General features: G+C 38.7%; 1 protein-coding gene across 2 annotated transcripts in view; it reads right to left on the reverse strand.

Moving 5' to 3' along the window:
• PRKD1 (protein kinase D1) overlaps positions 3,420-27,127 on the reverse strand; it is a 346,762-nt gene continuing 323,054 nt past the window's right edge. Inside the window, exons 17-19 of one of the 2 annotated variants that reach the window (XM_018066224.1) lie at positions 26,849-27,116; positions 5,199-5,284; positions 3,420-4,411 (exon numbers count right to left, since the gene is read on the reverse strand). In XM_018066224.1, the coding sequence (XP_017921713.1) occupies positions 4,193-4,411; positions 5,199-5,284; positions 26,849-27,116 (573 nt within the window). In that variant the 3' untranslated portion in view covers positions 3,420-4,192. The remainder of the gene's footprint in view (positions 4,412-5,198; positions 5,285-26,848; positions 27,117-27,127) is intronic. The other variant, XM_018066225.1, reaches the window with a different exon arrangement.

Genomic DNA, 27,127 nt, shown 5'->3' on the forward strand with positions numbered 1-27,127 from the left:
AGACAAAATGCATCACATACAAGGGAGCCACAATATGATTAAAGGTGAGTCTTCACTAGAAACAATCAAGGCTAAAAAGCAGTGGGATGAAAACAAAACAAACCAAAAACACCCTGTGAAGCAAGAATTCTATATCCACCAAAACTTTCCTTCAAAAATAAAGGTGAGATAAAGGCATCCCAAGATATGCAAAGACGGAGAGCACTTGCTGCTAGCAGACATGCCTTAAAAACACTCAAGAAAGTCAGTCATTCAGGCAGAAAGGAAACGGCACTAGATAGTACTCTGAATTCATATGAAGAAATAAAGAGCAATGGAAAAGGTAGTTAAATTAAAACAAAACTTTTTTTAAAACCTTTCTTCTCTCAATTGACTTAAAGGATAATTGTATGAAATGATGATTATAAAACAGTATTATTGAGTTGTAACATATAAGTATGTAACATATAGGATAGTAATGTCACAAATAAGGGTGGAGGGAATGGAGGTGTATGGGAACAGAGTTTGTATAGTTCACCAGAATTAAGTTAGTATTGATGTTAACAGGGAGAAGGCGATGGCACCCCACTCCAGTACTCTTGCCTGGAAAATCCCATGGACGGAGGAGCCTGATAGGCTGCAGTCCATGAGGTTGTGAAGAGTCGGACACGACTGAGCGACTTCCCATTCACTTTTCACTTTCATGCATTGGAGAAGGAAATGGCAACCCACTCCAGTGTTCTTGCCTGGAGAATCCCAGGGACGGGGGAGCCTGGTGGGCTGCTGTCTATGGGGTCGCACAGAGTTGGACACGACTGAAGTGACTTAGCAGCAGCAGTAGCAGATGTTAATAGACTGTGGTAAGTACAGATGCACATTAGCTCTAGAGTAATCACTAAAAGATAACTTAAGAAAAATGCAATGAAGGAATTACAATACTATACTAATAATATCTTGCTAACAAGAAAGAAGGTAATTAAAGAGGAGAAGAGGAACACAAGAAGACATGAACTACAAGTCAAATGCATAGTGAAAGGTTAAACAGGGGTTAACAAGGCAAGGGGATGGGGTGGAGAGAATAGTATTTCAAACAGAGTCAAAGACTGAAATAAAAGAGCTTGTTCCCTCTTGGCCAAAAAAGAAGTCAACCTTTCTCCATGGGCCTCAGTGTGACTTCAGATGAACCAGTATTTGGTTCTTCAAAGTCAGTCTAAATAGACAGTAAGTAAAATGCAATCACTTTAGAGGTAGTCAAACAACATTAACTGAATAAAGCAATGAGGATACAGATAACTTTATTATTCTCATTGCTATACTTATTCTACACATGCAATACAACGGCTGACCATGTTTTGTTTTTTTAATTTAAAGTCGCCATGAAAATGAGTATTCACTAAACTCAAAGATCCCTCAGGGCTAACAGACAAATCAACAGCATCACTGATCGAAACTTTTTTCTAGGCACAGTCCTTTTGCTCAGACCAAAAGCAGAAAGAGTGCGTGGTGGGGGTTATTCTAATGGTTCAGGATATATAGAGAAGACCAATTTTTATGGCATCCTGAGTGGACTGATAATGTCACTGTTTAAGGAATATTGCCTCCGTAATGACAAAGGACACATCCTCCCTGAATCACACTTTGGTTATTTCTCTTATTTTTATCAGAATCAGAAGATATTTTTGTACTAAAAATGTTGCTCTGCCTCTTAAACACAGTCTACTGCCCATGTCATTGAACACTATGATGTACCACTGATGTGAAGTCTGGACAACCACACTGATGATATTTAGCATAAAATGTGGTTGCTACTTCAGTGAAATTGGATGTTTGCAGCATCAGCTGATGGAAGAAAGTGGTGTCTTTTAGTGGCCTGCTATTTTTCTGAGCATTAGCAATTACTTACTCTTTCCTGTGCTTGATGTCACTGAAGAATAAGTTGTCTTGATAGCATGGCCACACAGATATCCTTTTGACATGCTACTCTGAACGTAACAGGAATAGTCATGTTTGTTACAAACTGCTGGAACAGTTGCTAAGGGTGTCCCCCAAAAGGCTGAAACCATTATTCCTCCATTAAGTATTTTCTACTGTTATCTACTTCACTCCTGAACTTCTTTTCTCAAGTTGCATATTACTCCATATCATTCTATTTTAAAACATTCCTTTTATTCTGACTGAAACATTCTACTGATATTTCTCAGGTTTATGTCCCTAAGATCATTCTTTCTCATCCTATCCTGAAGGACTTGAGTCATTCCAATCAATTTGTGGCTTTTGAATTTCAGATATATACCTTCAACTCCAGAATTCTTCCCTAAACTCTACACACATATTTAAATATCTTCAGGATATCTCAAAGTTGATGCTTAACATCAAGGAACTTTATATTCAACATATTCAAATGTGATCTCACCCTTCCTAAGGGTGTAAGTCCTTCTGATTAATAGTCCCATCAATCACCCAAGCCAAAAACGAGGATTCACTCTGGATTCCCCTAGATTTTATATTTGACCAGTAACTAAGTTTCATTGATTCCATCTATCAACATCTTTATACATACCTCTCCACCTGGCTCCCTATATATTACTCCATTTCTTCATGCCCTCATCATCCCGTGTGCGTCATTACAATGGTTTACCTGGTCTTTTGGCTCATCCCTACCCTGGCTTCAATCCAGACTGTCTTGCTGGCAGAGTGAGCTTGCTGAGGTTGCTTATCCTTCTGCTTAAGAAGTTTGGTGTCCTCTGACTTACACAGAATAAATTCTAAATTCCTTAAAATAATAACAAAATATATAGTGATTAACCATTGGAAGGATGAACTATTCTCCCATTCCTCCAAGTATATATAAAGCTTGTGTCTTAACATACTTTTTAAATACATTCAGCTGGCTCACTACACATAAAATTATTCCAAACATTACCATTTTTTCTGTGATATAGTTACAGTAATACATGCTAATTCACTGTCATCCTGCTGCAAAGGAAAACAGTCCACAAGTATCGACTTTACACACTTGAAGACTGCTAAAGTCTAATACTGGTTTTATTTTCCCCAGGGTACAGAACATTACTTAAGTTGGCTTTCACGTGAGGAATTTTCCAGTGTTGATGTGTTATTGCAGTTCACCTCCAAACCTACCTGTTTAAAAAGAAATTAGGGCCATTTTTCTAATCAATCAGGAAGTTACATCGAGATTGCTGTTTGTAATACTCTTATGTCTCCAAGTATTCTGTTTGGTTTTGGTAATTTTTCACTTTTCTATAGGAAACTAGATGACATGCAAGACAGAAAGGTTTCAGTTCATTTGGAATCATACTTTTGTGGCTGCAGTGTAGATAAAGCTAAGTTCTAGGCCATAAGATAACCGTGACTCCTACTTGGCCTGAAAACACTAGAGTCGATCACACGTGAAAATAATTCAGCCAGATGGACACATATTTTCATAAGAATATTTATTTGTTATTGTTGAAAAATACACAAAGGCAAAAGGTTGCTTAGCTGCTGATTCCCTAAAATACAGCAGGGTATTGTAAGAAAGGGGGAAATACACCTGTTCTATAAATGGCAGTTACATTTCTAAGGCATTTGGGCTTAAGAGTAGTAGGCGCACTCAGGCCCATTTACTTGAGTTTAAATATACTGAGGCACAGCAGGCAGGCAAAAGATTTGAAAATATACAGTAAAATTTTTCCATGCACTTGCGTCTTAGGATTGCATATTCATCCCCTGATCCCCCCAGCCTCCATCACTCGTTTTTTCTGCATGAGTTCTGGAGTTGTTCATAGAACACTGATAACAATCTACTCTTCAAGAGTTTGCTTATAGTGACAACAATGGGACACACAGAACAGAACTATTTCATGGGCAGGTTCTGTAGACTCTTACCAAATTGAGGCTCCAGTAAGAAAAACACCAATTTGCAAAGGCACAGTGGAGACAGGTTTAATGCATTAAATATAACATGAATCCTTCACAATAACAAGTTTAGTGTTTCAGGGAACTTTTGTTAATACAACACAGTTGGTCACACAAAATACAAATGCTTCTGTTGATTTGTCTTGGCAACTCAGATACATCAACAGTGCTAACAGTTTAACAGCTTTGTTCTCATCTGACAGAAAATAATGGCAGTTCTGCAAGGCAAATGTTAAACCTGACCGTATGTATTTATTAATTCCACAGTGTTTTGACAGATGATAGGGGATGGAACTCAGAGGATGCTGACACGCTCACTGAGGGCCTTCATTTCTGTTTCTTCGGCCTCAGGACTGTCACTGTGGCCTGCGTTTGGATTGATCAGGTGTGTGGGGTACTGTAGCCCCTGTTCGCCTGCGAACTGCTCCCACCTTGAGTCATCGCTCTCATGGGTGATGTAGCGCTCCCCGATTTTGCATTCCAGCTCTCGTAAATCTAACCAGGTCTGATAATCCTGAGGAAGACATTGCAAAGTGTTACCCCAGATACGACTGTAACTCATTAAAGCATTTTTTTCTTATGTTATTAGTTCCCACAATATACATGTTACCCTTTTCTCTTCCACTCCAACTGTGCTGTGCTTTCCCTAAGGCACCCTGAAGTAACAGCATCAGCACCAAAGCCATCCTATTTGCCTAAACTTTGCAAATGCATATTGTTTATAGGATATCATGCATCAGAAGGTGTGCAGTTGATATTTGCAGTTAAGCGATGCAGAATGTTGGTGTTCCTTTGGAATTCGACGCCCACAAATAATCCTTCAGTATTTCAGAGGGTTGTTTTTCTAAACTTTAATTTCAATGTGAAAATTTTTAAAAAAATTGAAGAGAACAAACACATGCATATGCTTTATATCTACCATAAATTTGTTTTACAAGTATTAACTAGGATTTAAATATATAGCTCCCGAACGAGTACAGTGCATGACCAGATGGGCATCTACTTGGATATTTATCAGGATTACACATACAGATGCTTCTGAAATCTGGTTCTCGAAGTTATGTTATGACCCTTCCTTCTTGCATTTTGTTTTTGGGGTGTGTGTGCTGTGGTGTGTTTCTCTTTTATTCAATTTTTCCTGATACAGTTAGAAACTATTAAATCCTAAGAAGTTGCATGCATTTTGGCAAACACACTGATATAATCATACTTTGAAAATATGATACAAGATTTTTTAACACATAGTATCCAGATCTTTAAATATTCAGAAGCTTATTCAACTGAGATGATTAATTTTTTACCTGTAGCCAAGGGTGACTCAATGTCTTATCCACACTATAGCGCTTTCTCATTTTCACTTGCAGCAAATTATTGATAAGATCAATGGCTGAAAAGAAATCATTGGTAAAAATAGATGATATATCTGAAACATATATATAATTTATTTATAGTTTATTTCACATCTGCTCTTTCACACAGTTAAATGCAACACAGTGATAACAGACACTAGAACTTGAAGAAAAATCCTCTTGAGAATTCTAAAACCTTGGCCTTAACTTTATTTTGGATCCTAAAAAATGAAACTGAAAATAACTGTAGAGGAAGGCGTATGAGTCTTTGTGAGTACGATGTTAATTCTTTTGGTTTGGTTTTCAATACGCTTTTCTGAAGTTGGAGTTTTGTTTAAACGTATACCATTTAAAGGTGTTGCACTAATGTCAGGATAAAACTAATATTCAAGAGACAGCATTTACTAATTTTCATATAAAATGTGTTTAAAGTTTGAATACACATGACTGGCTTTGTAGTGTTTGAATTAAGTGACAGATTATCTGCACATCACATTCAAAAGGAAGAAAATAAAGCACAACATAGACATGACTCATGATCAACTTAAAAAGCCAACGATCCAGGAGGTGAAACACTTATCTCTTTCAATTTGCTTTTAAAATTAAGCACTGAGTTACAATTTTATCAGCCTTCACTGTTTCACAGGGAAGACAGGGAAGCAACCTAACAGCAATTCTTCCAAGAAGTCACAATCACAAACCAGCCAGCCTTGTACTCAGCCTCTGATGGGGACTTTAACACAGTGTAATTTAGGAAAAAGGTGATTCTTCTAGTTATCTAGTCTACAAAGCATTTTGCCTAGACTATCATGTGTCAATCGCCTTTCCAAAAACTATATTTTCAGCCTATACCATTAACTACAGGGAATATGCTATGCACAGGCCTGTACTATAATTAACAGAGTCTCTTTGAAAAATAAGAATAAGTTTCTCATCACTCCCAGGCAAAGGGCTGGGAGCAGTAAAAAGTACATCCTGGAAAGACATCTTGAAAACAAGATCTTGAAGTACTGATGTGATTGATGGAAAACCATTAGTGACTGTTCCCCTAACCAGAGCCTTGAGGGAGTTGCTGAGAAAGGGCGTCACTAGCCGAAAGGCTAAACAAAGTCATGAAAGGCCTGAAGGTTTGACGTTGAGGCCTGTGCATTCTATATCTTTATCCCTGATCTAAGATGGTAGAGAACAGATACCTCTAGAGCACGAATGAGGAAGTAGAAGTTAACAATAAAGGCATGCAAGGATTAGGATCTGGGCTTTTGCCTGCGAATGGCATCAGCCCCCTGATCCCCACTTTATTTCTGAGTCTTCTTTTTCTTTATTCTGCTACAGCACTGCTCCCTTGGGGAGGTTCATTGTTGGGCTGGTCCCGACATTAACAGTTCACTATTTATTAAATTCATTAGCTTATGCTTCCCATTCATTCCGATAGTAACTTCTCATTTCTTTCTTTTTACTAGCATTTTCCTCCCCAAAAGAATTTAGTGAAATCTGCCAAACTAATGGAAACATTCACATTTTGCCAAAGAATACATTTCCTCCCTTAATCTATCCTGGTCATTAAGTTTCTTAAGAGATGGATCTCCCTACCAAATACCTTAAATAGGTATCTGACAAAGATGCAAATTCACTCCCCAACTTCCTCAAGTACCAAGTCCTGAATGAGGAGGCTTTGACCCAATTCCTTGGTCTACATCACTCACTCTGAATGGATCTGAAAACACTTCATTTACAGAAGTCCCTGTAAAATAAAAATAACTTTATTCTATCAGAATGAATCAGAATTCTGTCATCTGGCAAAGAGAAATGATTCTTACAGGCTTTTGGTAATCTAGAATTGTAGCTCTTGATACTAATATTCAAAGTATCTGCTTGCATGGAAGGACTGCAGAATGAAACTGCTAAGAATTTTTTCACTGGAGAAAGTAAATGTAACAACACACATTTAAATGCTGTCTATGCCCTTAGCCTGGAGAAGGAAATGGCAACCCACTCCACTATTCTTGCCTAGAGAATCCCATGGACAGAGAAGCCTGGCAGGCTACAGTCCATGGGGTCACAAGAGTTGGACATGACTTAGCGACTAAACCTTATGCTCTTACACCCTTGCCTTAGCTAGGATTCCTTAGGAAACACAGTATTTAGTACAATTTCAAATTCCAAGCATGTGTTCTCAGAGAGCTTTTGAAAGTATAGTTCTCTCAGTGACCTGTGTATCGGGCCTGGGCTTTAAAACATCCATTCACATGATTTACTCACTGGTGAGTAAAGTGCACCTTCCATTCTGGCTGCTGTGAAGTCACATAGCAAAAAATGGAGAATAAGGGGAGAAAGGAGAGTGCGTGTGCTCCGGCAAGCATGTCGCAACATTACACTACCCCGGACGCCACAGGGGATAAGGACATGTTATTAATTCACTCCTTCTGCTTTGAATTCTATAATTAGGAAGGTAGGAGTACAGTAACTTGACAGAAAGTCTGGTTTGTGCCCAAATGGGCCCCAACAGTGAACCACACTGCCTAATGGGGAGGGAAGTACTGCCAGAGGAGAAACTCGACGTGTGTGAAGGGAATGAAATATATGAAGATGAAAAAATCGCTCTGCTGAGTGAAGCATGTAATCACAAGTGCGACTACAGCTGTAGTACCCAGCTGACCTGAATAAGCACAGCAAGCCAGTGACAAATACCTCCAAGAGAAAAGACTTTAGGACACAAGGAGGGAATTAGACAGGACACGTGTCTATATACTTGCGTGTGTGTTTGTGCATTTACAAATACATTTTGTGGCTCTTGGCAGCAGGAAACAGAAATAAATATTAAATGATGGACATTAGTTAAATATTGGGAACTTGATGCTCAGAAAACAGGCCCATCATTAGTGTTTGAGAGCTCCATTCCACTGGCCACTATTTCTGGAACTCCTAAATCCTTTCCTTTACATTAATTAAGCTTCATATAACCCAACATTAAATGCACCCTCCAAAATACTTTCACTGAGCTCATTTTACAAAAAGACTCTAAAGTGTGTGTGTTTTTTAAACGTATTCTCTTTATTGACCACATCGATCACACGTGTGTATCATTTGTTTATCTGTTTATTCACCAAATCTTCCTTAAGGGATTACTGTTGGCAATGACACTGGCAATAAAAAAGTTAATGATAAAGCTCTGAAAAGCTCCCAAGTGCAAAGGCCATTCCAAAGGCAAAATATGCATACATACAAAATGACAGAATGCACCATTCTAAATCTTTGACTTTTTTCTATTAATACCCTCCTCAAAGAAAAAGTGCTTTCTTCAGCATTTCTGAAATGTAACTAGCTAGGGTCCTAGTGACTAACTCCAGCGGTCCAAACTATTTCACATGTCAATAATATTTCATGATACCAGTGACGAGAATTATTTTCTCCTATGTTGTGCCCAAAGTGGTCATTTTTACAACTTACCGATATTAATCCTATTTATGTTTTAGATGCAGTGGAGAACTTGACTATTCCACACGACAGCTCTTCAGGTCTTGGGGACTGTGATTCACTTTACCCTTGCTCTCTGCAGCTCTTTCAGCTGCCCTTCAGCCTCCCCAGTTTCTCTGTGCACCCTAACTTTTATGTCTACCAGCTGTTCTTGTTCACAGTAGACCAGAATTTTTCTCACAATTAGCTGCCAACTTGATATGAACATATAGGTATTATTCATAAGGCTTAGGATGAAAATTTTCTTTTTTTAAAAAATTTCACATTCATATTCTTAGGCAGTCTTCATAACAAGCATATAAAAGTAGTTATTATTTTACCTCTATTTTATACAAAAGGAAAAACTGGAACTTCAAAAGGTCACAAAATTTGGTCAGACAGTTTTCAGGTAACAGCTGAAGATGAAACCCAGGGGAATGGATCCCAAACCCACGCTCTTAAATACTGTGGCATGCACATCCACGTCATACCATTAACTCGTCATTATTAACTGACGATAATGTAAAAATCTAATTAAATTAAAATATTTCCAACAATAAACATTAAATTTTTCTTAGTTACGTTTCTACCACACTCCTGTGTACATAAATGCGCAGATATAGACAGATCTTTCTATCTCTCTAATCTAATCTATCTTTCTGACTTTAGTTCAACATTCTGGCTTTCAAAGACTATTCTGAATGTGATGTGATCCTCTGCCCTTGAAAGGACTAATCCTCTACCTTTCTACCATTTCCAAACTGAATAAGCCTATCTGCTATGTATTAACCAAATTACTAAGAATCTTTTTTCAGGATAAAGCTTAAACACAGAACTTGATGACTCTATGATAGATTAAACTCACAACTGCCATGCCTATAAATTATCTGAACACACTGATAAATGAGAAATGTTTCCTCCCAAGAGTATCTCATTCAGCCCATATGCAATCGTTTTCTCTAAAGGCTATCATGGGAGATTTTTTTTCCTAATGCTTTCTTATAGTTAAGAAACATCAGTCCTTGGTATTACTCACTCTACTAATCTGTCAAACTATTTAAAAAGAATGTAATTATTCTAAGGTAAGAGATTCTAAGTAAACTAATATTGACTAGTATTGGTTTTTAGTCATTTCCTTCTTAATACCAGAGTTTTCTAAATGTTTGCATACTATTCATCACTCATTCCAGGATTTAGACAAGAACAACTATTAAGCTTCTTCCTGAATGATTACAGAATCCATTCTTTCCCTCTTTTAGAAATTCAGAAAACTTTGGTCTGTTCCAAGTATCCTGGTATCTCTCCCAATTTATTCAGGATTTACTAATTATCCACAATAGCTCTAAGAACACCTCTGTCAGCTTCTTCAACATATAGTATGTCCTGCTCTGAACATCAGTCATAGTTTACAGTTGCTATTGAGTGTTCTCTTGTGACACCACTATCCCCCACCCGACTCCCCAAGTACCAGCTCCCAGCAGAGACTGTTAAGTGTAAGCCTCAAATGTAAAGATCTAAGCTAAGAGGAGAAGGAAGCCAATATTAAACTAGTAAAACTGGAGTAGCTATGGCAGTCCCTCCAAAGAGCCAACATCAGGGAAATAATTCCAAATGGGATCTCAACTCCAGTTCCAAAACTCAAGTCAAGGCTGGGAATTCTGATCCAGAGAGAATTCGATAGGACTTGCCTCTGAAACTGAAGAGGTGGGAGAAAGGAGAGACAATAGGAAAGACAGATATAAAACTGAGCCATTCTGAGAACTTCTTTAAAAAACAAAGCCAAGGAGGAAGGGACCATGGTTTGGCAGTGGGAAATAAGAAAAGACAAAGAGGACTGCAGCAGAATGGGAAGTCAGAAGGAAAAGTGACCGGCTGGCATGTCAGAAGAGGATACTAGCGCCCAAGGTGGAAGGTGAGAAGGATGCAGAAAACTCCAGGTTTCCTGGAGCTCCAGGAAGATACAGAGCCCCATGATAAAGAGATATTTGGGAAAGCAGAGAAAGTCTCAAATTCCTGATACCTATTACTTCCTTCCATAGATATAGCAAAAAGTACCTATTCCAATGTGCTTCCCTGGTGGCTCAGTGGTAAAAAAATCTGCCTCCTAAATGGAGGAGATGTGAGTTTGAACCTCGCGAGTAGGAAATGGCAAACCACTCCAGTCTTCTTGCTGGTGAATCCCATGGACAGAGCGCCTGGCAGGCTATAGTCCATAGTGTTGCAGAGTCAGGTGCAACTGAGCGCACACGCCACTACATATTGAAGTATCTGCTTTTCATGAGATAAAGTCTATTGCTACACAAGGCTGGATTCTCCACAGTTTGGGGCAATAAGCAGATGTAATTTGGAATAGCTGTTGTTGTGTCTGGGGCCAAATACGTGCAGGAAAATCCTCCATTCTCGTGAGTTATATTTTTTTCCTTTTACATCCTCTTTCCCTTATTTTCTCAATTTGAGGCCCTCCTCCCTATCAGTGGCTGGTTACTCCTTCTCTTGCAGTAAATACGTCATCAACTTTTTCAGAGAGTAGTAGAATTATTTTCTGATTGTACCTGCCCATTTACTCTGAGAGTTAGCCTTTCTACTCTTATTGAGAGCTCTGTTCTCTGATTCACCCTTGAACTCAATCTCTTCCTTCCATATTACTAATAAATAGTCTTAAGAGCAAGCTCTCTGAGCACCTCAAATAGTGACATTGGGACAATGTAAGAAGTCTTTTCCTTTCTCACAGGAAAATTTTAAACAACTGGATGGTTCATATTTTATTGTAAAGAATCTCCTCTCAAAAGTATAGCATTTTGTGTTTTCTAAAATGTCTCTAGCCATAGATTCATATTAATGTTTCCCATAAATTAAAATAAAAGCAAAGAAAATCTGTTTTATGATGCCTAATGTTTCTTTTTTGCTACAACAAATTCTTGGCTAACACAGTTATTTTTCTCCTAATGTCCTGTAAAATAATTTGAAAAATTTATCAAACATTCCTTTTTTTTTTTTTTTAACCAGAATGGACTTTTCAGCAGATGTGGGGCTAGCTGAAGTTCTGTGCAGCCTGTTTGGCAGGTGTACAAATATATCTGAACAAGAATAAAATTAAAAGGTATACACAGGTGCTGAAGGGCTTTATGCCTTAATATGAAAAGAAATGTTCCATCAGACTCTTAATTGTATGGATTCTATTTTCTTCAGGTGTCAAAATTCAGAATCATCTCTGAAATTGCGGGATCTATATTGCAGTCATTCTCCATTCCAAAGCAAATACCACATATATGGACACAACAGGCTCTGAGTGCGTAGAAGGCACAGTGGCATGTGTTACAGCTAAACTGAAAGGGCTCCAAAACTTGGAGAACAGGCCAGACAAAGAATGGAACTGCATATTTTTGAAGGCATAATAGGTCCCTCACATCACCCCTCTCAGTCACCTTACATTTTGCAAAAAAAAATTTTTTTTGAATGTGCTGTTTGGCCTGTGGGATTTTAGTCCCTGATCTGGGATGAAACCTGGGCCTCTGAGGTCAAAGGGCCAGGTCGGAACCCATGGACTGCCGCAGAAGTCCACCATCTCCCATCTTTTATCATTTTGGTACCTGCCTGTCTCCCCATTTTCCCTACTAGATTTCAGCTTCTTTAAGCTTGCCCAGATTGTATATTCATTTTTACACAATTTCATAAATATTTAAAATAAAATGCATCATTTAATATATTAGGAAAATGCTTGCTAAATAGCATTTGGTAGACTGAATACATTAATTAGACATTTAAATATGTATTTTCTCAGCTCTAAGTTTTAATATCCACATTATGTGCATATGGTTTGTATATTTTGGCTAAAAATACTCCTGGATGGTAGGACATCACATCTCTACAAACAGATCACAGGATCAGGGGCTTCCATCAGAAAATCAGAATAATGCTGAGAGTATCTGCAGTACAGATCATGCTTATTTTACAATGTTTATTTGACACAAGAGAAATTATCTGTGAAACTCTGGGGCTGACCTGTTTTGTACAGACAAGGCAGTTTAAAGAATTGCTTTTCCGTACTGTCTTCTGTCCAGCTGCAGATTAGTGAGGTACAGATTTTCAAATTAGAAGCCAGATCAAAACTATCACTCCTGGGTTGGAGTCATCATTGGGCGCCACCAAGCGCCTTGTTTTCTTTTCCCCCTTTCCATTCTGCTTCACCGCCTGTCATCCTGTAGGCTCAGTACTTCTCCCTTTGGCTTGCTTCATGCTGATGGTAAGTTGTGTGTTTATTTTAAAAATCGTTTTGCAACCCTTCACATTCCAGCTCTCAACCCAGCAAGCTGTTGCCCAGCAACACTAACTGGGACTCTCCTCTCAGGGGCTGAAACCAGAGGCTGCCAGCAGCAAACAAGGCCGCTGGAAATCATCATCTCACTCGTTACTGAGTCAATTATTGCAATCCAATGAAGTGCAAGACCTTTAGAGACTCAAGCCGGGTCTTTCCCAGTTCTCTCCTCTGTAGAAAGTTACTCCATCCTTGGGTACTCTCTCACTTCACGTTCAATTTAATTTCCTCCTAAAGACTAGAAAAACAATACTGGAAATATGAATTGTTTAAATGCAGCATACAGCGGCCCCCAGCTGATCCCAAACTGATACAAAAATTTTAAAATCTCAATTAAAATATACTTATATTATTCTAATGAAGTTTGAGGTTTTTTTTTTTTTTCTTTCTTTCATTTTCACTTCAAAGAGATTTTTGGCTTTTGGGTGTTTTTTAAATGCTGATACTCAAGTCAAAGGCAAACTAAAAAATCTTCAGAGGAGCAACTTCCAGGTATCAATAGTTTTGTAAGAACCTCGTTGTTCAGTTGCTCAGTCGTATCCAACTCTGCGACCCTATGGACTGCAGCATGCCAGGCTTCCCTGTCCTTCACTGTCTCCTGGAGTTTGTTCAAACTCATGTCCATTGAGTTGATGATCCCATCCAAAGATCTCATCCTCTGTCACCCCCTTCTCTTGCCCTCAATCTTTCCCAGCACCAAGATTTTCACTTCACTTGTCCAAAGTATTGGAGCTTCAGCATCAGTACTTACAATGAATATTCAGGGTTGATTTCCTTTAGGACTGACTGGTTCGATCTCCTTGCTGTCCAAGGAACTCTCAAGAGTGTTCTCCAGCACAACAGTTCAAAAGCAGGGATTCTTTGGCACTCAGCCTTCTTTATGGTTCAACTCTTACATCCATACATGACCACTGGAACAACCATAGCTGTGCCTATATAAACCTTTGTTGGCAAAGCGATATCTCTGCTTTTTAATTTGTTGTCTATGTTTGTCATAGCTTTTTTTCCAAAGAGCAAGCCTCTTTTAATTTCATGGCTGCAGTCACCATCCGCAGTGATTTGGAGCCAAAGAAAATAAAGTCTCTCACTGTTTTCATTGCTCCTCCATTGATTTGACAGGAAGTGATGGGATCAAATGCCATGATCTTAGTTTTCTGAATGTTGAGGTCTTAAGCCAGCTTTTTCACTCTTTTCTTTCTCCCTCGTCAAGAGGCTCTTTAGTTCCTCTTTGCTTTCTGCCATAAGGGTAGTATCATCTGCATTTCTGAGGTTATTGATATTTCTCCCAGCAATTTTGTTCTTGCTAAAACTTCTTCAGATCAGTTTCTCTCTACAAATTATCATTTGTTAGAGAAAAACCTCATTAATTATATTTTATTTGTTATCAAATGGTTCCTTTCCTGGTAGGACACCTTTTAAGATATTTATTTGGAATTTGAAATATGTTTATAAACTATATATATATATATACACACTATGTAAAATTACATTATATAAACAAACATATATTTTAAAATGCAGTCTACTAAGCAAATATTATTTAAACTATTGTATACCTTTGGATCAAAATTTTAAAGTTTCTTATTACTGAACAAAAAGCATGCTGTTTTCAAATAAAATTAAACATGAGTAATTCTAGAATATCTAATAGAGGTTGTTTAAAGTGGTAAACCCCAGTGGAAGTCCTGACCCACATCGTTTACTTTAGTTGATCAATCATGAATCTCGTCGTAGCCAGCCAAGCATTTTTAAGTAGTTCACTGCCTTGTCCCCTCGTATCTCCTCCATGCTGTTACGTCTGACAGTGGTGCTAATATGTTGACAAATCAATCTATTCATTAATATTCAGCAGGCTTGCTGGATCTGCAAGCCTCATAAACTGTTACAAACACAGTTTAATTTTTAAATGACAATTGTCTTTCTTTTGTTTCTCATACCATTGGATTTCTCAGTCTCATCTACCCGAGGCTTATTTTCAATGGGGTTATTTTTTGTTTTGAACAATATGTAGTGAAAGAGGGACCTACAGCTGGTTCCTTTTCATGGCAAAGTGCTACTTCCAACTTAAGTGCTTAGCGTTCTGGAACGCTGTTGGATTTTGAAAACATACCATGTGGTAATGGGGCTAGGCTTTTATTTAGCTTCGCTTTGTGTTTGTACTGGCTGTATTTTTCATCTCCAATTTCTGGGGGAAAAACACACTTGTGAACAATTTTATTTGAATTTACCACACTGAATGGCAAAAAAAAAATGCTTTTAAAATAAAATCTAGATGCTTGGATAAATTTAGTGGTATATTATTATAGCCATTCTATGCCTTGGGATGCCATGTATTCTGGACTGAACATAAATGTCAGCAGAGGACTGAGACCAAATGGAAGAATAAACTACAGCTGTGCTTATCAGGCAGAAGATGCAGAAGAAATATTACCATTGAGACTGTCAGATCACACAGTGGAAAAAACCTGTGTCACGGGTGCACCATCACAGGTTGATAATTTTGAACTAAAGACAAGTTATAGGATTAATGCAAGGGCATTTCCTTTTTTTTCCTTATCACATATGTCAAGGCTTTACGTCTGATCTTAATTCTTGATTACACCAACTAACCATGTGACTCTGAAGCTAAGCAGTGACAACACAGCAGGTGAGTTGAGAATAGGTGCTTCTTCAGGTTTCACCTGCAAGCACAGAAAATGATCCCTGTCTGCAGGGGTCGTGAGCTCGTTGTGAGACAATTTCCGAGGTTGCCTCTGTGTTGATTACTGCCTGCTTGCCTCCCTAATGGCATATAAAGGAATATCAAAACTCAGAAGGAAAAAATAGTAATTTATCTGGTGATCGTCATGGTCTATTACTAACCTTCCTCAAATTTACCGTGTGTCTCTAATTGAACACATCAATTCAATTTGATGATGGAAATGAATTTTTACTCTAACAGAGGCTCTCCTATCACTGCAGGTTTGTCATCATTCTCCTGGTAAGATGACTTGCACTGAAGCAAATTATATTTCACCTCATTAGCTATATAATCCACTTCACATGGTTACCAGTATCACCTCGCTTCTTATTCTAAGAATATACTCAGGGGTAAACAAAGCTGTATAATAAAGTCATTTATAAAACAGAATAATTTAAATTGCATGTGTTAGGATCTTGACCAGCTGAAGGAATGCAGAAAAGGAGAATTCATTTGCCCTTCACACTTGCCTGATAGCCCAGGTGGTAAAGAATCATCCTGCAATGCAGGAGACCCTGGTTCGATTCCTGGGTTGGGAAGATACGCTGGAGAAGGGATAGGCTACCCTAGCTTTACTTGTGGCTCAGCTGGTAAAGAATCTGACTGCAATGTGGGAGACCTAGGTTTGATCCCTGGGTTGGGAAAATCCCTTGGAGAAGGGGAAGGCTACCCACTCCAGTACTCTGGCCTGGAGAATTCCATGGACTATATAGTCCATGGGGTCGCAAAGAGTCAGACACAGGTAACTGAGCACACATATACACATCACATAAGTATCATGAAGTTAGACATGCATGGTCTAAAGGTTTTCTAAAATTTAAAGCTAATAAACAATATGTGGAACAATTTATATATCACCATTATGAATTATATGATTACATCTCATGCCTCCTATAACCTAAAAACCTACACTCTATAGCATCAAATTTCTATACCTATGTCCACTCACGGAGAAGGCAATGGCACCCCCACTCCAGTACTCTTGCCTGGAAAATGCCATGGACGGAGGAGCCTGGTGGGCTGCAGTCCATGGGATTGTGAAGATTTGGACACGACTGAGCGACTTCACTTTCACTTTTCACTTTCATGCATTAGAGAAGGAAATGGCAACCTACTCCAGTGTTCTTGCCTGGAGAATCCCAAGGACAGAGTAGCCTGGTGGGCTTCCATCTCTGGGGTTGCACAGAGTCGGACATGACTGAAGCGACTTAGCAGCAGCAGCATGTCCACTCAAACCAGTTTCTAAAGATCAGCCCTGGGTGTTCCTTGGAAGGAATGATGCTAAAGCTGAAACTCCAGTACTTTGGCCACCTCATGTGAAGAGCTGACTCATTGGAAAAGACTCCGATGCTGGGAGGGATTGGGGGCAGGAGGAAAAGGGGACGACAGAGGATGAGATGGCTGGATGGCATCACCGACTTGATGGACGTTGAGTCTGAGTGAACTCCGGGAGTTGGTGATGGACAGGGAGGCCTGCCGTGCTGCGATTCATGGGGTCGCAAAGAGTCGGACATGACTGAGCGACTGAACTGAACTGAACTGAACTGATGTCCTCTCAAGAGAAAATTTTCAAGTGTTAAAAGGATTCTCTTTCCCTGTATTTCTTTCATTGCTCAAAATCTTGACACACGTTAGTTTCTTCTTTATTACACATAACTATTTTACACTTTTTGCATTTTCTGGGGTGTTTTTTCTCCTTTAGGCTTGTAAGTGGAAGTTTATCAAGAAGCTTTTTCTTACTAATTTTTCTTACTATTATCATGGAAGTTTATGTTGAAATACATTCAACATTTGGAGCAAATCATATATCCTGATATTAAACATCTGATAAAGAAAATGACATGAATAGAAAAAATGTTACAAATGAGAGAAACTTTTAATTTATCTCAATCTGAACATTAGAAACCTACTAAACATTTTTTAGAGCACTGTCAGCCATCATGTCTTTTGGAGATCTGAGCAGTGTTTTAGAAAGTGTGTTTCATGGACTTCTTTCATTCTCAGAGCAAGATGGCAGTTTATGGGGGTGCAGTCTGGGAATCTTCCTTATTAACCAGCTCTTCTTGACATGCCAAACTTGAAATATGTCTGCTATAGACTCAGAACTAGACAATTACAGGTAGTTTAAAATGAGCCATAATCAAGGAGGTTCTTTGGCAAAATTATTAGTAAACCTCTACCTTGCCTACTTGTGAATATTCCTATTTTCTGACTATTAGCTAGTTTTTCCATTTCTTGATTCTAAGCTCTATATCCTTGGTCCCTATTTCTTAAGTTATACATTGAGTGTCGCTTGCAATTTTCTGGGTTTCTTTTCGGCAGTATCCACCCAAGTCACTCTTATTATGCACCAGATATGACAAACAGGGAGGATAGCCTGGCCTAACTCTTGCTCCTGTGGCAATGCTAAAAATGCAATGAACGAAATGGCATATAGGTACATGATCAAGTGAGGTGCTGCTGCTGCTAAGTCGCTTCAGTCATGTCCAACTGCATGATCCCATAGTAAGGTGCAATCCTCTAATGTCATCTGATTACTGATGCTGAAGCTCAAGCTCCAAAACTTTGGTCACCTGATGTGAATAGCCAACTCACTGACAAAGACCCTGATGCTGGGAATGACTGAAGGCAAAAGAAGAGGGAGGCAAAGGATGGAAAGCATCATCAATTCAATGGACATGAACTAGGACGAACTCCAGGAGACAGTGAGGGACAGGGAGGCCTGGTGTGTTACAGTCCATGGGGTCGCAAAGGGTTGGACATGACAACGAATGGACAACAATAACAATTTTAAAAATGTGTAAGTGATAATGGGCTGCCCTTTCCATAAGACAAAGTAAATGTGCTAACCAAGCAACTACTTTAAAATAGGTGCAGAGTCCTTTCAAGGGACTGAGAAAGGTCATAGCCTCTATGTGCTGAGGACTAAGCTTAACCTAGTATAAGATAAAAGCTGGAGGTGAGAAAGAGGCCATGTCTAGTTACTGACAGTGGTATTGGATAAGCTTCCCAACTGGTGCAGTGATAAAGAATCTGCCTGCAAATACAGGAGGTGCAAGAGACACGGGTTCTGTCCCTGGGTTGGGAAAATTCCCTGAGTAGGAAATGGCAACCCAGTCCAGTATTCTTGCCTGGAAAATCCCATGGAGAGAGGAGCCTGGCGTGCTACTGTCCATGGGGCTGCAAACAGTCAGGCACAACTGAGTGACTGAGCAGAGCACACAGTAAAGGTCAAATGGTCTCAACGATGAAAGTGTAACTCTCACTGCCCTAAAATGAACACAAATGTTCTTGAACTCCCCTCTTCCCATGATTACCTGAAGCCTCCTCTTATGCAATAATGTGTAACCATATAATTCATTCTGGAGTGTTTTACTGTATACATGCATTCTTTGGTTTATAAATTAATGTATTTATTTTAATTGGAAGCTAATTACTGTACAGTATTGTAGTGGTTTTTGCCATACATTGACATGAATCAGCCATGGGTGCACATGTGTTCCCCATCCTGAACCCCCCTCCCACCTTCCTCCCCATCCCATCCCTCAGGGTCATCCCAGTGCACCGGCCCTGATCCCTGTCTCAGGCATCGAACCTGGACTGGCGATCTATTCCACATACAGTAGTATACATGTTTCAATGCTATTCTCTCAAATCATCCCACCCTCGCCTTCTCCCAAGAGTCCAAAAGTCTGTTCTTTACATCTGTGTCTCTTTTGCTGTCTCACATATAGGGTTATTGTTATCATCTTTCTAAATTCCATATATATACATGTTCTTAGTTATATTTGTATAGAAGTGAAAGTGTTAAGTCACTCAGTTGTGCCTGACTCTGCGAGCCTGTGGACTGTAACCCACCAGGCTCCTCTGTCCATGAAATTCTCCAACCAAGAATACTAGAGTGGGTTGCCATTTCCTCTTTCAGGGGATCTTCCTGACCTAGAGACGGAACCCAGGTCTCTCACCATGCAGACAGATTCTTTACTATATGAGCCACAAGTTCAGTTCGGTTCAGTCGCTCAGCCGTGTCCGACTCTTTGCAACCCCATGAATCACAGCACGCCAGGCCTCCCTGTCCATCACCATCTCCTGGAGTTCACTCAGACTCACGTCCATCGAGTCCGTGATGCCATCCAGCCATCTCATCCTCGGTCGTCCCCTTCTCCTCCTGCCCCCAATCCCTCCCAGCATCAGAGTCTTTTCCAATGAGTCAACTCTTTGCATGAGGTGGCTAAAGTACTGGAGCTTCAGCTTTAGCATCATTCCTTCCAAAGAAATCCCAGGGCTGATCTCCTTCAGAATGGACTGGTTGGATCTCCTTGCAGTCCAAGGGACTCTCAAGAGTCTTCTCCAACACCACAGTTCAAAAGCATCAATTCTTCGGCACTCAGCCTTCTTCACAGTCCAACTCTCACATCCATACATGACCACAGGTAAAACCATAGCCTTGACTAGACGGACCTTAGTCGGCAAAGTAATGTCTCTGCTTTTGAATATACTATCTAAGTTGGTCATAACTTTTCTTCCAAGGAGTAAGCGTCTTTTAATTTCATGACTGCATTCACCATCTGCAGTGATTTTGGAGCCCAAGAAAATAAAGTCTGACACTGTTTCCACTGTTTCCCCATCTATTTCCCATGAAGTGATGGGACCAGATGCCATGATCTTTGTTTTCTGAATGTTGAGCTTTAAGCCAATTTTTTCGCTCTCCTCTTTCACTTTCATCAAGAGGCTTTTTAGCTCCTCTTCACTTTCTGCCATAAGGGTGGTGTCATCTGCATGTCTGAGGTTATTGATATTTCTCCTGGCAATCTTGATTCCAGCTTGTGTTTCTTCCAACCCCGCGTTTCTCATGATGTACTCTGCATAGAAGTTAAGTCAGCAGGGTGACAATATACAGCCTTGATGTACTCCTTTTCCTATTTGGAACCAGTCTGTTGTTCCATGTCCAGTTCTAACTGTTGCTTCCTGACCTGCATACAGATTTCTCAAGAGGCAGGTTAGGTGGTCTGGTATTCCCATCTCTTTCAGAATTTTCCACAGTTTGTGATCCACACAATCAAAGACAATCTGCAGACAGATTCTTTACTATATAAGCCACAAGTAGTTGACTACATTTGTTTAGCTATAGATAATTTATATAAGCATTTGATTATATATATAACTGTAATTAAATATATGTATTTAGTTACATGTGTAATTATATATGCATGTGCATAAACAAATACATATATATGTGCATATACACAGATCGATTGATCATGTAAAGTGATTGAAATAGAAAGTGCTCGATACATTTAAGGTAATCTAGCTGTGCCAATCACTCTACTAACTACTTGCCAGCGCAATTTCATTTAATAATTAACCTAGTGAGTTAGGAACTTGTATCACCGTATTTCAAACAGGAAAACTGAGACCTGAGACAGTAAGTAACTTGGATGAGGTCACCAAGATGCTGAGTGGGAGAGTTCTCAGTTCAGGCCTTTGTCACTACAGCATCGGGTTTCCCTGTCTTTTTAGACATTAGTAAAAATTGTGTTGCTATATTAGCTCTAAGCTAGGGAGAGCATATTAAGATTTTAATGTGAAGGCATGGCTAAATTTATTAGAAGGATAATCAAGGAGCAATAAATGCAGTGGGTAAGAGAATCTAGCTTGGAGCCGGCTGATAAGATTTGCAACCTAGCCCACTAAGGGAAGCCACTTAACCCTCTATGTCCACACTGCCTCATCTTTAAAATGAAAACAATTATAGTATCTACTTAAAGGTTTGGGACAACTAAGTTCATATATGTAAAGTGTGTTAAGCAGTGCTTGGCTACAAGGCAAATGTTACAGAAGATCAGTGATTCTTCTTTTGCTTTCAAAATTTAATTAATTTTACTATCACCACTTTACCTGTAATATTTGCTGTGTTAGGTTTTCCTCAAAATTTTTTTTCTTATCTTTCAAAGCACACTTTAATTTGCACAAAAAATCTATTTTTATAGTGGACGCCTGTTAATGCTTTTGTGTTTGTTTTCAGCCTTGTATCTTTTCACTGCAGGAACTACCTCTCTCCAACCTGGAGGGGCTCTCCATCATCCACAAGGCCAATCAGAGTGTGGCTCCTGCGGTGACAATGTGATTGTTCCCAGGGTATTACGGGATTAAGCACAGCCAATCAGTGCCCCTTTCAGAGAATCTACAGCTACTGAGATAATTATGCTTCCATTCTGAGTCATATACAATGGGTAGCATGTTAGCCTGGAGCTGCTGGGAGATCACTTTGCACCACATGAAAAGTCTACCTGAGAAGGAAGACACCGTAAGGTAAAGCAGAGTGAGAGATGGAGAAATGTGTCACTTGAACCACAGGTTCCAGATGAATGGGGCTCACCTTCTGGACCTACCCCATTGTGTGAGTCAATAAATTACCTAAGTTAGTGAGAGATAAGTTTATACTATTTGCACACAAATCCTGATTAATTCACTGATATATTATTGGTAAGAATATCTCTATAATGCTGGTACTCAGCTTATTATAATAGCATAAATAATTAATGAGTTTTAAATATTCCTTGAAATTGAAAGTGTTAGATGCTCAGTTGCATCTGGCTCTTTACAACTCCATGTACTTTATCCTGCTAAGCTCTTCTATCTACGGAATTCTCCAGACAGAATGCTGGAGTGAGTTGCCATTCCCTTCTCCAGGGGATCTTCCTGACCCAGGGATCGAACCTAGGTCTCTCACACTGCAGGCAGATTCTTTACTGTCTGAGCCACAAGGGAATCCCTATAGGTTCTTAAATATCAAGACATTAGAAATAAGCACCCTTTGGTGTGCAAAACTGTGAGCTATAAAGAATGGCAACAGGGACTTCTCTTGCAGTTCAGTGGTTAAGAATCTGCCTTCCAATACAGGGAATGCAGATCAATCCCTGCAGGTAACTAAGCCCGCCAGTGTCAAAGAGACCCAGTGCAGCCAAAATAAAACAGTAAATAAATAGAAACCAACTGTCTACGAAAAAAGAAAAAAAGACAAATCAATGACTTCAAGTCCAAGCCCTACCACTCTGTGACCTCAGGCAAGTCATTTACCCTTTTTATTTCTCACTAACACAGAGACTAAAACTGCTGTGAGGATCAAATAGCACAATGAGAGCTCAAACACACCAATACACAGTACTACATCGTATTGAGTCCATGTCTATATTAACAGAGAAAAAAGCATGATAAAGGAATTTTCTCATTCTGATACATCTATGTATGCTGCAAAGACCTTACAACTTTCTTCTATCTTTTGCTTTTTCATGCCAAGAAATAAAAAGTACAACTAACAGTATGACTGAAGAACACTTGAGAAATGTGCACAGAAGTCTGCATATAATTTCTAAAATTATACAATCAATTCTTGGTTACCCGCCAGAGCAACTGCGTAGCTAGCTTACTGTTCTGCTATCCTTTTCCTAGATCCAAGTCCTTGGCTCACCCCACACCTGCATTCTATAAATGCCTTTCACATCCTTTATCTCTTTCAGTCTCTATTACAACTTCATTACATGGGCAGGAATCATTACTCTGTTTTACAGATGAGAAACTGAAGCTCAAAGAGGTAAGTGATAGCTAATTAGAATGGCAGGAAGTACAACATCTCCAACCACTTCACTGCTGATCCTTACCTCTGATTTATTAGAGTCACTGAGGTGCCTAGATTTTTACTTCCTTGCTTCTGGATTTTTGCTGGTTCTGGTGTGGTTTACAGTATATTGTAATATCAGCTGTGAACACTCTTTGCCAGATCCTAGTTTTCTTGTGTACTCATCAGATACTACGTGCTTAATATTATTTGGTACTGGCCCTGTGATAATACCCAATCTGGAAAGTATTTGTTCCCAACAAGATAATGGAATAGAATCTAAGCCAATAATTAGTTTTGTAACACCTCAGTTAATATTACGACATAATTTGGCCAGGTTTTCTTTATATTCAATATTACTTCTTGTTTGTACACCAGCAGGTAGATAAATCATTTGCTGTCAGAGCTTCTGCTAGCAAATAGTACAACTCCTGTGCCTCAAATGCTGAAATGAGCTAGAAAAAGATGCTGAGAAGAAAGGACAATAAATGTGCAAACTGATACTTGAGTCATTTACAAGAACAAGAGTCTACATGAGCTGGTTACCACATCATTTTGAGTGGCAGAAAATTTTTTTAGTGCTTAGACATTTCTATAGCCAACTAAAATGTATTCTTTCTGGTCAAATACAAATGCCTCTTGAATTAGCCCATGTAATTCTCTTTTGTGAAATGCTGTATCTCTTCATTCTTTAGTGACTGGCCTAAGTTCCATCTCCCCTGAAAACTCAATACTGACTAGTCAAGTCCATAGTGACTCTTTCTCCTCTGAACTCGGAGACCCTGATTTTATACCAAGCTAACAATTCAAGAAAATACACGATCATTTTCCCAAGTTCATATAACTCATCTCCCCTATAAACTTTCACGTTGTTTGAAAGATATTTTGTTTTGTCTTCTACTTTCACATTACTTACACATGTATATTGCAGTTTCCCAGCAAAGGTCCTTGAGCTGTTGATAACCATTCTTCTGCTTTCTAATACAAGTGATAATTAAACATTCACAGCCTATAGCTAAGAAGATTACATCCACATAGAAGGCCAGCATATTTACATGATACCAGACCACTTCTTCAAGCAACGTACTCTACTACTCCAAGGAAAAAAACCACTTTAATGTGAAGGCTATTTTCCTAATTTTCCAAATACTCCTGCAGAACAGAAAAATGTCCGACTGGCTGTAGAGATATTTCACGTTTGCACTGTGGTTAACAACATCGAGTTATTTTTACTGGATTTCTAGATTACAGGTATCAAACATAATGCTAACTGAATTTAAAGGTACTGTTCCCCAGCAAGTTCAGGTCACAAGGTTATTTGACAATTCCCTCCTTTCTGCCTCCTGGATAGGAAAAAGAATTACATTCCCCTTTTTGCCTCTGTTGACTTATCCTAAATATATTTCATTAGTCTTTCAGCCACGTAGTAGTTCTTTTGAAGGTCAAAGATTCCATTAAGACATATCCACCTAGCTATAATTTGAGCTAATTAGACAATGTTAGTCAAAGCCAAAACTACAATGAGGGACCAGTCGGAATGGTCTTCATCAAAAAGTCTATAAATAATAAATGCTGGAGAGGATATGGAGAAAGGGGAACCCTCCTACGCTGTGGTGTGAATGTAAATTGGTGTAGCCACTGTGGAGAGTATTATGGAGGTTCCTCAAAAAACTAAAAAACAGAGTTTCCATATGATCCAGCAACCTATACTCCTGTGTATATACCCATACAAAACTATTATTCAAAAAGATATATGCACCCTTATGTTAATAGCAGCACTATTTACAATAGCCAAGACATGGAAGAAACCTAAATGTCCATCAACAGATAAATAAAGAATGTAAGTATATATACAATGGGATATTACTCAGCCACCAAAGGAATACAATAATGCCTCTTATTGAAACATGGACAGACACAGAAATTATCACAGTAAGTGAAGTCAGAGAAAGACAAATACCGTATGATAATCACTTATATGTGGAATCTAAAACATGATAGAAATCAACATATCTGTGAAACAAAAACAGACTCACAGATATAGAGAACAGAACTGTGGTTGCCAAGGTGGAGGGAAAGTAGGGGAAGGAATGGCAGTTTGACATTAGGAGAAGCAAACTATTATATATACGATGGATAAACAGGGTCCTACTGTGTAGCACAGAAAGCTATATTCAATATCCTGTGACAAATTATAATGCAAAATAATATGAAAATACATATATATAAAAGCTAGTCACTTTGCTACATAGAAGAAATTAACACAACATTGTAAATCAATTATATTTCAATAAAATTTAAAGAAAGTTGCAGCCAATAGTAACTCAAAGCTTAGATAATGGATGGATTGTGCCATTTACAATGAACAGTAGTTTAAGAACTAATTGTCCAGGCAGTTTATACATGCTCTTTTCCAATTTCTATACCACCATGTGTAATAACAGGTATCAAACAGATATTTAACTATAAATGTATTTGCCTTTTCAAGTGGTTAAAAAGTCTCAACAAACTTAGAACTAGATGTTGCCCGAAAACTAAAAAGGAAGCATGACTAAGGGTTAAAGAATGGATGCTCAGACCATCTGGGTATAAATTCTGGCTCTGCCATTTACCAGCTTTGTGATTTTGGTGGGGGTTCACTCCTTTTGCCTCAATGTCCTTGCTTGAAATCTAGATATAATAGTAAAATCTATCTTAAGGATTTTGGGGGCGGTGAGAATTTTAAGGAGGAACTCCTTCGTAAAGCATGCAGTGAGCCATTCTCTCTACCCTGACTGGCCCCTCCACTTCTTTTTAAACTATCTATCATTCTCCCTTTAAGAAGTAAATATTTATTAAGGAGAACTTAATTTTAAATAATGCAACACTGCCAATGTAATCTACCCTAAAAAATCATCAGGATATATATAAGAAACTATACATGAAAGTTACCTAACAATGAATAAACAGAAATAATCTAAAGTATAACACTAGGGAAATGACTAAATAAAATACTAGATACATGCTCTAAAGTCACATACAGGAAAACGGTATACAAAGAATTTGGTATACTAATATATGTAATGTGATAACTAAAATATCAGTATCATAAGGTTCTTGTGTCCACAGTAAGTTAAAAGTGCTTATAACATAAATAGGCATATAGTAAATCAAAGATTACCGTTAGTAAAGATCAAGTATTGCCACTATATCTATGTATAAATATTCATAAGTTCTTAGGACATAACCAATGGTAAACAGTTTCTCTTTATTTCATTTACTTCTTAATTTGTGTTTCTTAATTTTCTGTATGTAAGTTTCACCAGTAGATATTTTTGTCTCCATTTCCTTTACTTCTCAACCCACCTCAATCAATTTGTGCCCCTACTCTGGTGGGCAGTTTGCCATGAGCATTTATCAATTTAAATTACATGACTAAATTAATAATGTAACACTTAATGAGGAAATCATTATCACTTCTGAATAGGAAATATTACCTTCGTGAGAGATTTCCTTCCAAGGATTCGGTGGATACATGAAAGCTGCATTCTGGATTTGGTCGTGGATGTCCTCATCTTCATTAAATGGGAACGTGCCACTTAAGCTTACATAGATGATGACCCCAACAGACCACATGTCTAGAGAGCGATTATAGCCCTTGTTCCTTAGAACCTCAGGTGCCAAGTAAGCTGGGGTACCCACCACTGACCTCCGGAAAGACTTCTCTCCAATGATCCGGGCAAAACCAAAATCACAAAGTTTCACCTGTTGATAAT

The sequence above is a fragment of the Capra hircus genome, chromosome 21 (assembly GCF_001704415.2).
Source record: "Capra hircus breed San Clemente chromosome 21, ASM170441v1, whole genome shotgun sequence".
Taxonomy (NCBI): Eukaryota; Metazoa; Chordata; class Mammalia; order Artiodactyla; family Bovidae; genus Capra; species Capra hircus.